This window comes from Pseudophryne corroboree, chromosome 6, assembly GCF_028390025.1.
Source record: "Pseudophryne corroboree isolate aPseCor3 chromosome 6, aPseCor3.hap2, whole genome shotgun sequence".
NCBI lineage: Eukaryota > Metazoa > Chordata > Amphibia > Anura > Myobatrachidae > Pseudophryne > Pseudophryne corroboree.
In genome coordinates, this window is record NC_086449.1 from 345,169,350 (window position 1) to 345,186,075 (window position 16,726).

Here is a 16,726-nt window from a genome sequence, read left to right on the forward strand (position 1 = left end):
CAGGTGTCAATTAGGATCTCTCCTTACCTGCATTGCTGAATGCCTCCCTGCTCCATCCTTTCCTGAAATTGCACTGTTAATTCAATAGATGTCACTGCACCTCTGTAGGACAAGACACACAGGGGCGGACATTGGCTGTACCTGCCTGATTTGATGCCACTGCGTCTTTTGACTTAACAGTAAGAAAGAGCAGGAGTGGGCAGGTATTATGCGTTGCCAATGATGAGGCACCCGATGGTTGCTACCTGTAATAATGGCAGCTTTGGTTATGGACACACTAAATGCTGAAGGTAATTTGTTTGCCCAAAGCTCGTTCAAAAAGTCCACATTTTCTTAAGCAGACGTTTCTTGTGAGAGAAGAACCCAGGTGTACATTTGTATATATACATTTACGATTTTCTGAGTACTGCTGCTTCCACCTCTTCACACAGTGTAAAGAAACATTGTACTAATTTCTCCCCAGTCTTTGTTTTGCCGATTTCCATCCACAATGTTGCATCTGTGTTTAGAGGACAGATAGGAATACAGAAAACATATTGGTCACTGATTTTTAGTTTCCTGGTGGGCAGCAGCAGGGGAGGGGGGGTTATGGTTTTTGGTGAGTTTATTTTTGGTTCTTCAAAGTTCTATACTGATATTGAAACACCACTTTTCAGACTACCATAGAAGTTATTTTTTATTATAAAAACCTTTAATAGGTAGAGTCACTAGACACTGTGATTACTTCAAGCTTTTGCTGCTAAATTACCCAGAATCTGTGTAGGCAGAGAGATTGTGGATTGGGTCCAGATGTATAATAACACAGACTTGAGGGTATAACTTCTTATTCATATGACTATGTTTTTGAGTTTAACTGTTAACCTCACACTACTGGCTTAATCCATCTGTTTTATAGCTCTGAAAGACTAATGTTTTTCAAAAGCATCATCATTTTCTGCTATCAAAGATAAGCTTTCAGTCTGAGCAGAAAGTTAATGAAAGGACAAGTAAACTGCTTAGTAGTAAGTTTGATATAAACCATGAGGGTAAAATGTGTTGTGTTAACCTGACATTCAGTACAGTTCTGGTAGACCCACTCCCACGTCTTTAAGATGATTGGTCATCACAGAAATCAAAAAGTTGATTTGGTAAATGTATCGGGTATGGTGACACCACTGGCTCTGCCCATGTGTTTCTATCAAGCAGTACACACTGTGTATATCTGTACAGTAAGCGGGGGATTCCGTTGGCTGCAGTAATTTACAGCAGGTTAATTGAGTCCCCGGGGCTATTTAAGTAGCCCTGAAGGTATCTCTCAGGCTTTACTTAATAGGAATGTGAGCAGACACAAAAAGAAATCCCAGGTAGCTTACCTGTTATCTGGTGCAAACACAGTGTTAACACATAGGTCCGGGAACTGCTCCTGGATTCTGTGTGCGAACACCTGATAACAGGTTAATTTAATGGCCAAGAAAAAAGGTCCCTCTTTCAATAGCCCCAGGCCTTAAACCCTGCCCTTCCCTGCTAAAGGGGGCTACTCACGGAGCGATATTCTAAGCAATCTGACTAGATTGCTTAGAATTTGAGCGTTATCGCTCCGTGTGTACCCCCTACAGCGATAGCGATGCGCAGCCCCGCACATCGCTATCGCTGGTGCTAGATTGGCCTGCATGCAGGCCAATCTAGCGGGTCGCTCACTTCACCCGCTGGGTGAAATTAGCGCCCCCCCGTCTCCCCCCGCACGCTCAGCACAGATCGCGCTGTGCTGAGCGGCGGGAGAGATGTGTGCTGTCTATATGGGCCTTAACACTACAACCTCTTGCAGAGGAGTGAGAGACCATAATAGGCATAGGGGGAGATGTATTAAACCTTCTAAAGAGTGGAGAAGTTGCCCATAGAAAACAATCATCTTCTAGCTAGCATTTACCAAGTACATGCTATAAAATGATAGGTGGAAACTGGTTGTTGTGGACAACTTCTCCGCTTTCCAGTTGCTTTGATAGATGTCCCTTATACACTTTCCTGTTAAATTCCGTAAATTCGTGAACACAATAGGATTCTTTTCTTATATCAGCATGAAATAGTGACTTTACTTGTTCTTTATCTCTAGGGGTGAATCATTTCATCTTATTGTAGCAGAGGGAAGGGGGAGTTATTTTCTCTTTCAGCAAGACAAAATGATAGTCATTTTGCTCATGCCTGTCTCATGTTGAAAGCTTCATCTTGAACTGAGTGATTGTGCGAATGTTTCAGGCTTTCTGCACTGTGGATGTGTTGCTGCTTTCTCTGGCACTGTAGGGATAAATCCCTAATAAACATAGATAACCTAGTCCAGCACTGCTGCTGGTACAGCAACTTGGTTTCACAGCAATTGTACCCATCTCCTTCTTTCAGGTAGTGCTAATCAATGCAATTAAGGATGTTGCAAAGGCTCTAGGGGATCTAATTGGAGCCACAAAAGGTGCAGCTGGTAAAGCAGCCGATGACTCCTCCATGTACCAGTTGAAGAGCGCAGCTAAGGTAATAATATAGATGCCCTTATAATAAGATAATTGGGGTGATGCAAGCATCTCTGGACACATGGCAACATAAGGTTGACGCCTATATGTGATGCTAGTTTTGATAAGGGGATCTTTATTACAGACAATTTTTAGAGCTGAGGTATTGACCAGGTGTTTGTTTAATTTCTTATTGCTTTCCTCTGTGCCACAGGTCATGGTGACAAATGTGACATCCCTCTTGAAGACTGTGAAAGCTGTGGAAGACGAAGCCACACGTGGCACAAGGGCTTTGGAAGCCACAATTGAGCACATCAAACAAGAGCTGACAGTGAGGATCAATTTTTTTTTGTTGGGTCTTTTCTTTTATAATAGAGCATACTATTTCTTGTGGACACGTCTGCACCCACATCTGAGTTTTTTAATTTTATATGAACCACAGGGCAAGTGTTACCAAAATGGCCTTGTAAATCAGGACACACATTTATTAGAATTTGTATAGAAAATGGGACAAACACCAGTGGAAAATGCCCTCTGTCTTATGAAGTTTGTAATGCGAAACCTGGATCTGATAGGAGGTCATATAAATTTTCCAAACAAAAAGCTGTAAACTCTGGAGCAGGTAGAGCTCAAACAAAGCAGCGGTCATGTATAGTGTGTATTATCTATATATGTATAAATGGGATGCGTTCGGGATGCCAGCTCTAGAAAAAACAGTTTTTCTAGTGCCGAAAACCCAAGACACAGACAAGATCCTGACACAAGATCCTGACAACACTTGGATGCCGCCGCCGGAATCACAAAGGTCTGCATCCCGGACATAAGTATGCCGGGAGTTTAGGGTTAGGCTGCGGTGAGGGGTGCTTAGGGTTAGGCACCTCTGGGGAGAGTTAGTGTTAGGCTTCGGTGAGGGGACAATTAGGTTTAGGCTGCGGGGAGGGGGGTGTTAGGTTTTGGGACGACCGGTTAGGGTTAGAGGATAAAGGGGGCGGGTTAACTTATTTACCCGACCCCTGTAGGGATCCTGTGCATTGGGATGCTGGTGTCAGTCATATGATCGCCGGCATCCCATCCACCGGCATTTCATATGTATTCCGTATAGATATAGATAGATCTATACATCTAGGACTAGCAAATAAGTAACAAGACTATGCTTGTAAAAAATAAACCGTACTGCGTGAGTTAAAAGGGAGTGGGGGAACATTAGCCTTGGGCTATCCCAAAATGGTTTTGTACGTTTTACCCCTCTCGCACAGATAGTTTGCTGTCACATAGCGTTCAAAGAAGTTGTGTTTTTCCCATGCTTCATAAAAATGCTTAGTTCAAAAGTAAAGCAACTTGTTAACGTGTTTTTAGTTAAACTGAACAAAATGCCCATTGAGGAAGGAATTCAATTAGCACTGTAATTTACCGCATATTAATTGTCCCGCGGGGGCTATCCAATTAGCCCCAAAGCATGGCTGCCGGCAGCCATTATTGGGGGGGTTTTCGGGACCTCAACAGGATCCCAAAAAATTTGTACAGACCTTTTGGAACAAATTCAAGCAGTTTTTCATTTTTTAGATAAAGTTATTAACTGTTGTGAAACATGGAACTTCCAGTACGATCAAAAGTCAAAACACCAGTCCATGCACTGGAGAACACCATCATTACCAAAAATAAAGAACGCATGTCAAAGGAAATCCAAATTCAAAGCCATATTAATTGTTTTCTTTGATGTCAAGGGTGTTATTTTGGCAGACTGGGTACCAGAAGGCACAACATTGGATCAGCATTACTACAAAAAGTTCTAGCAACTTTGCAAGAAAGAATCAGAAGAAATATTCCAGAGTTATGGAAAAATAGTTTCATCCTCTATCAGAACAATTCACCAGCCTCATGGCTCTCTCTGTGAAGCAGTTTTTGGCTGAGAAACAGATTGCAGTACTAGAACACCCTCCATACTCTCCAGACCTAGCACTGTGTGACTTTACCCAAAAGTCAAATTTCTGCTCAAGAGAAACCATTTTACATCAGTTACTGAGGTATAGAAGAAAACAACAGAGATGATGAGACAGCTAACAAGCTACAGCACGGCTTTGACCAATGGAAAATAAGAATGCAGAGGGGGAGTACATAGAAGGGGAACGGAGTTGAAATGTACATAATGAAATAAACATGAATTATAGAATGAGTCGTTATTTAATGGCTACTACAAGAAATTGTCTCCTGGCGCTGATATTCCAAACAAACTATCCTCTTGCAATCCAAATAAATGGGTATTTTTACAAAAAGACAGCTGCAGAGTGTCAATTGTGCCTGTGTGAGCACAATAAAGGTATATACAATCCTATTCATAAAACAGGAGAGTAACTGCAATAAATTCTAGGTCACTCTGCGCTTATTAAGTTTCTAATAGGTTTTGAAATGAGTGAAATCACATGTATATGTGTATATATATATATATATATATATATATATATATATAAATATTTAATACACAAAACACTTAAAACAATACAATTATAGTCAAGGTACCTTATATAAATTTACTTTTTATCCTTACATGTATGCAGTAAAACTTTTCATTATTAATTGAGCTTTAAAAAAGTGTATAAATACACTAGACCGCATTCAATTACTTGTATAAATGGAGGTGGACCAGTGCAATAACAACCGTAATAATAAGTAAACAATGTGCAATGCCTCTGTAACGGGGGTCCACAGCAGTATGGTGGCAATGTCACCGGTGTCCTCGCCACATTGCCACCATACTGCTGTGGACCCCCGTTACAGAGGCACTGCATCGAGTGCTAGACGCCAGCCCCTACTACAACGCATACAGGACACTGCAGCGGCACGTTCACTTGGGAAGACGGAGACGTCCGGCGCTTCCTAGCCGCATCCTTCATTATCGCACGGGTGTCCACAGCTTGACTCACCTACCAAACGGTATAGGATGGTGAGCTTGTTTTAATCGTAGGCAATTGCGTACCAGTTTCATTGCAAATACATTTTTATGGGTGAAATACTGGTACGGGATACAAACTTTCCTTCGTTATATTTGTGACCATTGTGTCTAGTACCATTTAAAACACCCAAGAACGGAACTGCTCCAGGAATATAATCACTTCAGTTTATGTGAATGAAAGACTGTGGTTATTTAACACATCGTTTACTTATTATTACGGTTGTTATTGCACTGGTCCACCTCCATATATACAAGTAATTGAATGCGGACTGGTGTATTTATACACTTTTTTTAAAGCTCAATTAATAATGAAAAGTTTTACTGCATACATGTAAGGATAAAAATTAAATTTATACAAGGTACCTTGACTATAATTGTATTGTTTTAAGTGTTTTGTGTATTAAATATTTTTATATATAGATATACATGTGATTTCACTTATTTCAAAACCTAATAGAAACTTAATAAGCGCAGAGTGACCTAGAATTTGTTGTTGTTATTTAATAGCCACAACTTGTATATGACCGGGGGCCAATAATAGAGAAAAGAATGTAATTGAGTGCAGGAGTCATGTTTTAATTGGTAGTAGTACTTGTTGAAGGAAAATGTATCACAAACAGGTGATTTATTAACTGTAAGACATCCACTTCCCTAATGCACCATTTAAAGCAAGATAAAACTTTGGTAACATGTTTATCACTATCAATCCTATACAAAGAAAATGTTGTACATACAGTAAAGGGATCGTCTTTATTTCTATTGAAATATATCTTCATTGCAATTAGGTACACACATTTGTCAGTTTACTACTGTATTGGAATGCAACATGTGAAGTAAATATAATGCACACAGTATATATGCCTATCTTTGGATTTATACTGTTAAACAACTTTTACAGGAGAGATTTGTTTTACCTTATATAACTTAACAAATGTGCCTCAGGTTTTCCAGTCCAAGGAGGTTCCTGAAAAGACAACATCCCCTGAAGAATCAATTCGCATGACCAAAGGAATTACTACAGCAACAGCCAAAGCGGTGGCAGCTGGCAATTCTTGTCGACAGGAAGATGTAATCGCTACTGCCAACTTGAGCCGAAAAGCAGTTTCCGAAATGTTGACAGCATGCAAGGTAGAGATTCAAATATAATCACCAGGCCTAATTAACAGCATTCAAGGGATCTGAAACAATCTAATAGGCCTGATGTGTATTCTCTTTCTATAGCAAGCTGTGTACCATCCAGACATCAGCACAGAAACAAGGGAGCGAGCACTGAAATATGGGACAGAGTGTACACTGGGATATGTGGAAATGCTGGACCATGTCTTATCTGTGAGCACATATTAGTGTATATACAGTGTGATGTGAATTCTCATGGCAAATTAGTGCAACTTATAATGTGACCATTGCTAACATTTATAGGACTTCTGTTTCACACCATGAATGTTCTTGCTATTATTACATGAGCATGTATACATTTAGATTCTGCAGAAACCCACCCCAGAAGGGAAGGTTCAGCTGTCTGGCTACTCCAAACGTATTGCGTCAGCTGTGACGGAACTGATCCAGACCACGGAAACCATGAAAGGTGGGGCTTCTTTGTATGCGATTTCACCCTTAAACAATGATGGGATATCAGCATGTCCTTCCTCTAAATGTCTCTTTACGCATCCTACAGAAGATTCCTTGTGTTGGGGGAAATGGTTATAACTTACATATTTGGGGGTGTATTTACTAAGAACTGGATGGAGATAAAGCGAGTCAGCTCCTAACTGCCATGTCACAGGCTAGGTTTAAAAAATTACAGTTAGGACCTGACTGGCTGATACTTTATCTCTGTCCATTTTATCTCCAGCCAAGGCTTAGTAAATAGACCCCATAGTCACACAAGTGTTGCAGATATCACCAATACAGTTTCAGAGGTTGTAATGTCTCAGCTTTGATACATTGATAACTATATACACATGGTCTATATTTATGTGTGCACCTCTATAAATCTCTGTGACTATTTTTATTATATATATATATATATATATATATGTCACTTGTTCTGTTTCCATATTGATTTCCTATGCCTTCTTAACTAATGCAGGATGACCAGTATTCATTCTGAGCTTGGTGAACTGTGTAAAACGGTCTGTGTGAAGAACCAAAATAATTGGTTAATACAGTATACAATATAGCTAAAAGTTAACTTTATCCTGTGTCAATGAAACATAACGGAGCTCATCGGCTAGTGGTGGTATGTGCCTGTCTTACACCGATTACTGTGTTATCCAGAGAAATAAGCATCTGAGAGTCATTTACTAATGTTATTCAACTATGTAGATCCATACGTCAGTCAATCAGACTTTTACTTTCATTGTCTAAGATGCACTAGAAAAATATAATTGGCTGCTATGGTTTTAGTAAATGTTTTCACCTTTTAAGCAATGTATATAAGTATACTTTTTAGTGAAACTTTGGTCCAAATGTTTTTCATGAACATTTATTGGAAAAAATATTCCATTTTAAGGAAGGAATGGTGTGTTCATAACTTGTATTTTTAGGGTTTTTTTTATATATATTTTCCTCAGAACCTCTTTAACTCTGTAGGAGCTGCTCCAGTAGTCAGAGCGCTGTTGCCTCAGCCCAGCCAACTACTTTGATGAAGAAAGCTCTGGCTACTGGTACTCAGGCTAGAGATGCTATTACAGGTTCCTGGAGTGGTAGGCTGTTCGGTAAGGGGTCAGTTGATATGGTGGCAGAGCCCTCCTTGGTGAATAGGGAGCCCGTTTGTTCTCTTTGCCTACAGAGTTATCACCCCTGTACCTCACCACCACCTGGGGAAGGGTTTTATTCAAAGCTCTTTCATATAGAAGGCAGAACAAGAAGGAAACCGCACAAGGGTACAATAGAAAGATTAAACTGTGTTAGATTACAGAAAATCTAAATTTGATACAAACACAAAATAAATTATAGATCTATGCATGTAGTAAACACATGGTTCGTGCTTAAAAGGCAAGTAAAAAAATTAAAATAAAAACATTTTACAATTGTACATAAAGGGGGATATTCAATTGTTTGAAAAGTCAGTTGGGTATCTTTTTCTAATAACTGGAAAAAACAGACACCCAACCGACTTTTCAAACATTTAAATTGCCCCCAAAAGTTGAGACCTGAGCTGGGTTGCTGTGTAGATATATAAAATTGTAACAGTCGCTAGTTTAAAAATGCAAAGTGCTCGCCTGAAAGGGGTAAGTACTGTGCTCACAAGAACAGTCCACATTGAAAAGGCGATGAGTTATCAGGAGATAGATATTATTCCTGCAGCCCATCTGAGATGGTAGCTCTTTCAGCAAGCCGTAAGTACTTTTTGTGAAACTGTATGATGTAATCCTTCCTGCGGCATCGAAATCCAACGTCCACAGCAGATGAGTAAGTATAAATGAAAAATAACCAGCAAGTATAGGCTCAGGATGAGGTCCTCTTAATGCGTTTCCCTGTGTATCACAACTTCGTCAGCGGCATTAGACTATCTATGCCGCTTGTGGTTTAGGAGACATACTGGGTACCAGACAACAGGGCAAACATCTGGTATTTCAAAAGAAAGGAGAGGAAAGGAAAAAGGCAAAGAAGGGAAAGAAAAAGGATTACAGATTTGAAGGAAAGAGGTAGATAAATGACAAAGAGCAAAGGTAAAGAGTGAAGAGGGTATGAACAGAGGAGTAAAATGGGCGAGAGAGGATCCATCCTAGATTAACTCTAGCCAAGTGACGAGACAGGCTTTTACTGGCCACTTTGTAATAGGTTAGAATAAGTGGAGGTCTCTTTAAACCTAAGCCAGTGCCCCAAATAGGGTCACCCATGGCCATATAATGGTCCAATCTAGAGAACCATTCTGCAATGGTGGACTTTCAATGGACCGATTTGACAGCTTTGGCTGTGCAATTGAGATGTTTAAGAAGCGACTTCTTGTAGGATGACGCAGGGCCAGATATCTTAAAAGCCAAATAAACAGGGCCTGTATAGACCTCCCGGCCCAGAATCTCTACATCAATAATGCACATCATGTCAAAACTGTGGTAGTTGATCTCCCGAAACAAAATCTCACAGTATGGTGAATCCTGAGAAATCAGCTCCTGGTCACGTGTACCAGAAGGGTTTGGAGCAAATACAGAAACATTTATATTAATTATACTTGCCCTGCCCATCCACGGGAATGTACCCTGGCACCAGCAACAGCACTCCATGAAGCTTAACAAGTAGGGTCTATTTTCATAGTTGCAGGACAAATCCTAGTTCAACATGATCCCCAAATATGTAATTCTAGAAGGGTACCAGGAGAAAGCGAAGGAAGGCCACAGACTATCTACTACAGAGTGTGACGGGGGAGGGAGGTGGATATGAGGTTAATCACTATAGATGTGGAGTGCTTTAAAGTTTGATAGGAGGATAAATTCATGAATTTCAATCACTAGATTGGGTTTAGATAAGTTATGTTCGTCAGAATGGCCAGGAGGTCATCTGCAAACAAAGTAAATTTATAGTCACAGCCACCCAACTTTGTGCCAGAAATGTAAGGGTTTCTGATTGCCCAAGCTTGAACCTCCATTTGAAGAACAAATTCAGTATAAGTACTACAAAGGGCAGCTCTTTCTGTTGGCATTAGCAATAAGCGTCGGGCAGAGAGGGAACTATTAATCTTTATTCTGGCCATAAAGAAGGCATAAAGGGCCAACATTCTATGGAAGGAGGTAGGTCCCAGCCCCATTAGCCCTTTCATAAAAAAATCAACTCATTCTATTGAAGACCTCTGAATTAGTTGATAAAACAGCCAGGGTTCACTCAGTCAGGGCTATATGCATGACAGCAGTAACCTTGTTGCACGTGCCTCATGGCCTAGAAAAAAACGCACCTAATCAGAAAGGAATATCACAGGCAAGAAGGTATTAAACCTATTCGCAGTGAGCTTGGCAAATAGTTTGAGATCTGTGTTTAGGTGCAAAATAGGCCTGTAATGGGGACAAAAATCTGTGTCCTTGCCCTCTTTATGTATGTGATAAGGATTTCGAGAGGCTGGTGGGAAAATACCACTTTGTCAGAGATTTTGTTATATGGCAGCATCATCCTAGGAAAAATAACTTGTTTAAAATAAGAAATTATGGACCTGTCTAGGTCTGGACTCTTACCAGTAGGCATGGCCTTCAAGGCATCTTCTGATTCCACAAAGGAGAATGAGAAATCAAACCTGTCTTTATCTGAGATGGTAAGAAAGTCCACCTTCTAAACGTAGGTACAAACTCTCTCTCTCTCTCTCTCTCTCTGAGATTGGCCAAAGGGTTTTCGGGGCAGAAAGATTATAGAGTTTCATACAGTAGGAACGGAACTCTGTGGTTAGCCGTCACTGCCATCCTCCCATTTAATCACCACAAGTTAGGACACTACTCTATGAGCTCATAAGGCCGGGTCAGCAATTTACTAGGTATGTTGCCCCATTGAAAATAGTTATTCCTGGAGAGGTGAAAATCCCATCCCCCCATCATTAATTAGCTTGTTAAGCTCTGCCCAAGCTTCTGACTGAGAAGCTTTATGAGCCAACTCTAGGGACCAAATACGCTCCAGTAGTTGTATCTTACAAACTTCCTTTTGCCTTTTAAGATAAGAGCCCAACTGTATCAACTTCCCCCAAACCACACATTTGTGGGTATCCCAGGCCGTCATATGAGAAACCCCAGAGGAATCATTAATGTCAAAATAATCAATAAGGGTTTGGTCTAGCTGAGGTCTGCAGTAGGCGTCCGAAAGAAGAACTGATGAGGAATTAAGAAATAGTCCAGTCTTGAGTATAAATTATGGGGAGAGGAGAAAAACGAATAGTCCTATCAGTGGGATTTTGAAGCCGCCAAGCAGCAACCAGCTGGTGCACATGTAATGTGTGTCTGACGCCATAATAATGTCTGGAAGTGGGGCTGTGAGATGAACGAGAGTCATTTACCTCTGTCAGGAGCATCCAATTCATGTTTCCACCAACAACAAGGATCCCCTCCTTTAGAACATCTTCCTTGGGTAAAACTGTGGCTAGGAAGCATGGATGGTCATGGTTCTCCTTTTCTCAATTTCATTGTGATAGGGCAGTCTTGCAGACTACAGTAGGAAGCCTATTCACCCTAAGGTGGTGTCATGTTACCACTTCAAACAGGAGATATTTGTTCCCTTCTTTCTATGCAAGGTCCTACAAGGTCTGGAGCCTCCCTATGCTCTTTCGACATTATGCTGACCTTGATGGTCTACGTAAATAGGACTAGAGATCTATGTCATACAGGCGTCCTGTTGTGCTCTGTGACACCCATGGACTGGACAGGCTAGCCTCTAAACAGACCATTGACGAATGAATCACAGCAGTTATGGAAAAGGCTTATAATTATAGAGGTGCATTACAGTGCAGCGGCTTTGGTCTCCCATATACTTAAATGCAGATGGCTGGTGGTCTTTATTGTTGCCTCGATGCTGCTGGCCAAGACAGTGGACCGTTTTCAGTATTCCCGATCCGGAGGTGCCAGCGGTGGACGAGGCCTGGGTGGGTGCCGTGGTACAGCACTGGGCAGTTCCGGGTTGCGTGGCCTGCCAGGAGAGCTGGAGGTCGCAACCGGTGATATCATTGGTGGGGGGCCACGGCTGGGATCTGAGATGGCGGGGAGAAAGGAGGAATACTCTGTAAGAAGGAGCCAGGATGGAGCGGCGTTGTCCTCGCCAGGAGAGGAATCAAAAGCTGGGTAAGAGGGCTGGAGCCCTGAAGAGGCTGAAAAAGTGTGGTTGTAGTCCCCCACTGCCCAGTATCTTCCTTGCTGATGTTAATTTCTTGGCTAATAAAATGGATGAACTGCTGCTCAGGGTCTCTAGCAGTCACCTTATGAGCTCCTGCTCTCTTACTATTTTAACTGAGACTTGGCTTACTTCTAGTATTCTAGTATACCTGAAAGAACTTTATTTAGGGCTGATAGAGCCTTGGATTCCGGAAATTCTAAAGGCGGGATTGTGCATTTATATTAACAACAACTATTGTACCAAATCCATGGCTTTGGATAGCTATTGTTCTCCGGAGCTTCAATTCTTAATGGTGAAATGCAGTCCATTTTATCTGCCACAAGAGATTTCTGCTGTTATTTTGACTACAGTTTATATTCCGCCTCAAGTTGACTCTAAGGTTGCCCTGGAAATCCTATACAATGCTATTTCTAAGAGACTATTGCGCTACCTAGATAGTTTATTTCTGGTTGCCGGGGATTTTAATAAAGCAAATTTAAAGTCTGTTTCTCTTACATCCTAGAGGATACTGGGAATCCATTTAGTACCATGGGGGTATAGACAGCGAGCGATCGGGTCGGAATGACCCCCTAGTTCCCAATCTCGGTACTTAGTCTGCGACCCGTCTAAGCTTGGCATTAGCAATAAGGGCACTGTGTGCTGGCTCCAGGCTATCCCTGTGTCTCTCTTAAAGGGCTCTTTGTGGGTTAATTATGCTTTTAACCTGTTCCTGTGTGTGTGTGTGTGTGTGTGTGTGTGTGTGTGTGTGTGTGTGTGTGTGTGTTGTCACAGTATGTCAGACAAAGAGTGTGTTTCTTGTAAGGCACAGTTCCTCTTCAGGGGGTTCACTACAGTGTACTAAATGCAGTGCACCCTCACAGGCTAGCGGGGCAGAACCAGCTTGGCTGGATTCCATTAGGGGAATGATGTCCAATATTTCCACGAAATTGTCCCGCAATGAGAAAGAGACGCAGTACTTAAGACAATCAATGACTGAGTTTATGAACGGAGACTCAGTACCCAAACCAGCATCTCCTGCCATTTGTCTGCAAAAACGTCCTTTGGCCCATATCCTGCAGTCTGACTCTGATGAGGGGTCAGACATGGAGGAGGGGGAGGTGGATGCAAAGGTGGGGGAGGCTACTCTGTCACAGGGAATAAAGGCTCACATAGAAGCTATTAGAGAGGTTTTGCATATCCCTGATAAGGTAACAGGAGACTGAGGAATCTTATTTTAATGTAAAAAAGAAATCCTCAGCCACTTTCCCTGTGTCAAAGGAACTAAAGACCCTGTTTGAAGAACCGTGGGTTAATTCTGAGAGGAAATTTCAAATCCCTAAAAGGTTGATATCATCTTTCTCTAACGTCCTAAGTGGATGCTGGGGACTCCGTCAGGACCATGGGGTTTAGCGGCTCCGCAGGAGACAGGGCACAATAATAAAAGCTTTAGGATCAGGTGGTGTGCACTGGCTCCTCCCCCTATGACCCTCCTCCAAGCCTCAGTTAGATTCTTGTGCCCGGCCGAGAAGGGTGCAATCTAGGTGGCTCTCCTGAGCTGCTTAGAATAAAAGTTTAAGTTAGGTTTTTTATTTTCAGTGAGTCCTGCTGGCAACAGGCTCACTGCTACGAGGGACTTAGGGGAGAGAAGTAAACTCACCTGCGTGCAGGATGGATTTGCTTCTTAGGCTACTGGACACCATTAGCTCCAGAGGGAGTCGGAACACAGGTCTCACCCTGGGGTTCGTCCCGGAGCCGTGCCGCCGACCCCCCTTGCAGATGCCGAAGTTGAAGAGGTCCAGAAACAGGCGGCAGAAGACTTTCAGTCTTCATAAGGTAGCGCACAGCACTGCAGCTGTGCGCCATTGTTGTCAGCACACTTCATACCAGCGGTCACTGAGGGTGCAGGGCGCTGGGGGGGGCGCCCTCGGCAGCAATGTATTATACCTTTTTTATGGCTAAAATACATCACATATAGCCCTTGAGGCTATATGGATGTATTTAACCCCTGCCAGATCTCACAAACTCCGGGAGAAGAGCCCGCCGTTTTAGGGGGCGGGGCCTATTCTCCTCAGCACACGGCGCCATTTTCCTGCTCAGCTCTGCTGTGAGGAAGGCTCCCAGGCTCTCCCCTGCACTGCACTACAGAAACAGGGTTAAAACAGAGAGGGGGGGCACTTATTTGGCGATATGATTACATATGTAAAAATGCTATAAGGGAAAACACTTGTATAAGGGGTTGTCCCTGTATAATTATAGCGTTTTTGGTGTGTGCTGGCAAACTCTCCCTCTGTCTCCCCAAAGGGCTAGTGGGGTCCTGTCCTCTATCAGAGCATTCCCTGTGTGTGTGCTGTGTGTCGGTACGTGTGTGTCGACATGTAGGAGGACGATGTTGGTGAGGAGGCGGAGCAAATTGCCTGTATTGGTGATGTCACTCTCTAGGGAGTCGACACCGGAATGGATGGCTTATTTAGGAATTACGTGATAATGTCAACACGATGCAAGGTCGGTTGACGACATGAGACGGCCGGCAAACAAATTAGTACCTGTCCAGGCGTCTCAGACACCGTCAGGGGCTTGTAAAAACGCCCATTTACCTCAGTTGGTCGACACAGAGACACGGACACTGACTTCAGTGTCGACGGTGAAGAAACAAACGTATTTTCCTTTAGGGCCACACGTTACATGTTAAGGGCAATGAAGGAGGTGTTACATATTTCTGATACTACAAGTACCACAAATAAGGGTATTATGTAGGGTGGGAATAATCTACTTGTAGTTTTTCCTGAATCAGATAAATTAAAGTGTGTGATGATACGTGGGTTTCCTCCGATAGAAAATTATTGGAGGTATACCTTTTCCCGCCAGAAGTGAGGGCGAGTTGGGAAACACACCTTAGGGTGGATAAGGCGCTCACACGCTTATAAAAACAAGTGGCGTTACCGTCTCCAGATATGGCCGCCCTCAAAGAGCCAGCTAATAGGAAGCTGAAAAATATCCTAAAAAGTATATACACACATACTGGTGTTATACTACGACCAGCAATCGCCTCAGCCTGGATGTGCAGCGCTGGGGGGGCTTGGTCGGATTTCCTGACTGAAAATATTGATACCCTTGACAGGAACAATATTTTATTGACTATAGAGCATTTTAAGGATGCATTTCTATATATGCGAGATGCGCAGAGGGATATTTGCATTCTGGCATCAAGAGTAGATGTGATGTCCATATCTGCCAGACGATGTTTATAGACACGACAGTGGTCAGGTGATGCAGATTCCAGACAGCACATGGAAGTATTGCCATATAAAGGGGCGGTCCATCGGACCTGGTGGCCATGGCAACAGCTGGAAAATCCACTTTTGTTACCCCAAGTCACATCTCAGCAGAAAAGGACACAGTCTTTTCAGTCTCAGTCCTTTCGTACCCATAAAGGCAGGCGGGCAAAAGGCCAGTCATATCTGCCCAGGGTTAGAGGAAAGGGAAGAAGACTGCAGCAGGCAGCCCATTCCCAGGAACAGAAGCCCTCCACCGCTTCTGCCAAGTCCTCAGCATGACGCTGGGGCCATACAAGCGGACTCAGGTGCGGTGGGGGGTCATCTCAAGAGTTTCAGCACGCAGGGGGCTCACTCGCAAGTGGACTCCTGGATCCTACACGTAGTATCCCAGGTGTACATTGGAAATTCGAGACGTCTTCCCCTCACAAGTTCCTGAAGTCTGCTTTACCAACGTCTCCCTCCGACAGGGAGGCAGTATTGGGAAAAAAATTCACAGGCTGTATTCCCAGCAGGTGATAATCAAAGTACCCCTCCTACAACAAGGGAAGGGGTATTATTCCACACTATATTGTGGTACTGAAGCCAAACGGCTCGGTGAGATCTAAAAGATTTGAACAATTACATACAAGGGTTCAAATCAAGATGGAGTCACTCAGAGCAGTGATAGCGAACCAGGACGATATGGTGTCACTGGATATCAGGGACGCTTACCTACATGTCCAAATTTTGCCCTTCTCACCAAGGGTATCTCAGGTTCGTGGTACAGAACTGTCACTATCAGTTCAGACGCTGCCGTTTGGATTGTCCACGGCACCCCGGGTCTTTACCATGGTAATGACCGAAATGATGATTCTTCCTAAAAGAAATATGGACGCTTTCCTGATAAGGGCAAGGTCCAGAGAACAGTTGGCGGTCAGAGTAGCACTATCTCAAGTAGTTCTACGACAGCACGAGTGGTTTCTAAATATTCCAAAATCGCAGCTTTTCCGACGACACGTCTAATGTTCCTAGGAATGATTCTGGACACAGTCCAGAAAAGGATGTTTTCTCCCGGAGAAGAAGGCCAGGGAGTTATCCAAGCTAGTCAGGAACCTCCTAAAACCAGGAAAAGTATCAGTGCATCATTGCACAAGGGTCCTGTGAAAAATGGTGGTTTCTTACAAAGCGATCCCATTCGGTAGATTTCACGCAAGAACCTTTCAGTGGAATCTGCTGGGAAAATGGTCCGGATCGCATCTTCA

General features: G+C 42.8%; 1 protein-coding gene across 4 annotated transcripts in view; it reads left to right on the plus strand.

Moving 5' to 3' along the window:
- Positions 1–16,726, plus strand: part of TLN2 (talin 2) — a 701,648-nt gene that overhangs the window by 669,099 nt on the left and 15,823 nt on the right. For all 4 annotated transcript variants that reach the window (XM_063926512.1, XM_063926511.1, XM_063926513.1 and 1 more), the window contains 5 exons: positions 2,374–2,499; positions 2,692–2,808; positions 6,370–6,555; positions 6,649–6,756; positions 6,907–7,012. In XM_063926512.1, the coding sequence (XP_063782582.1) occupies positions 2,374–2,499; positions 2,692–2,808; positions 6,370–6,555; positions 6,649–6,756; positions 6,907–7,012 (643 nt within the window). The remainder of the gene's footprint in view (positions 1–2,373; positions 2,500–2,691; positions 2,809–6,369; positions 6,556–6,648; positions 6,757–6,906; positions 7,013–16,726) is intronic.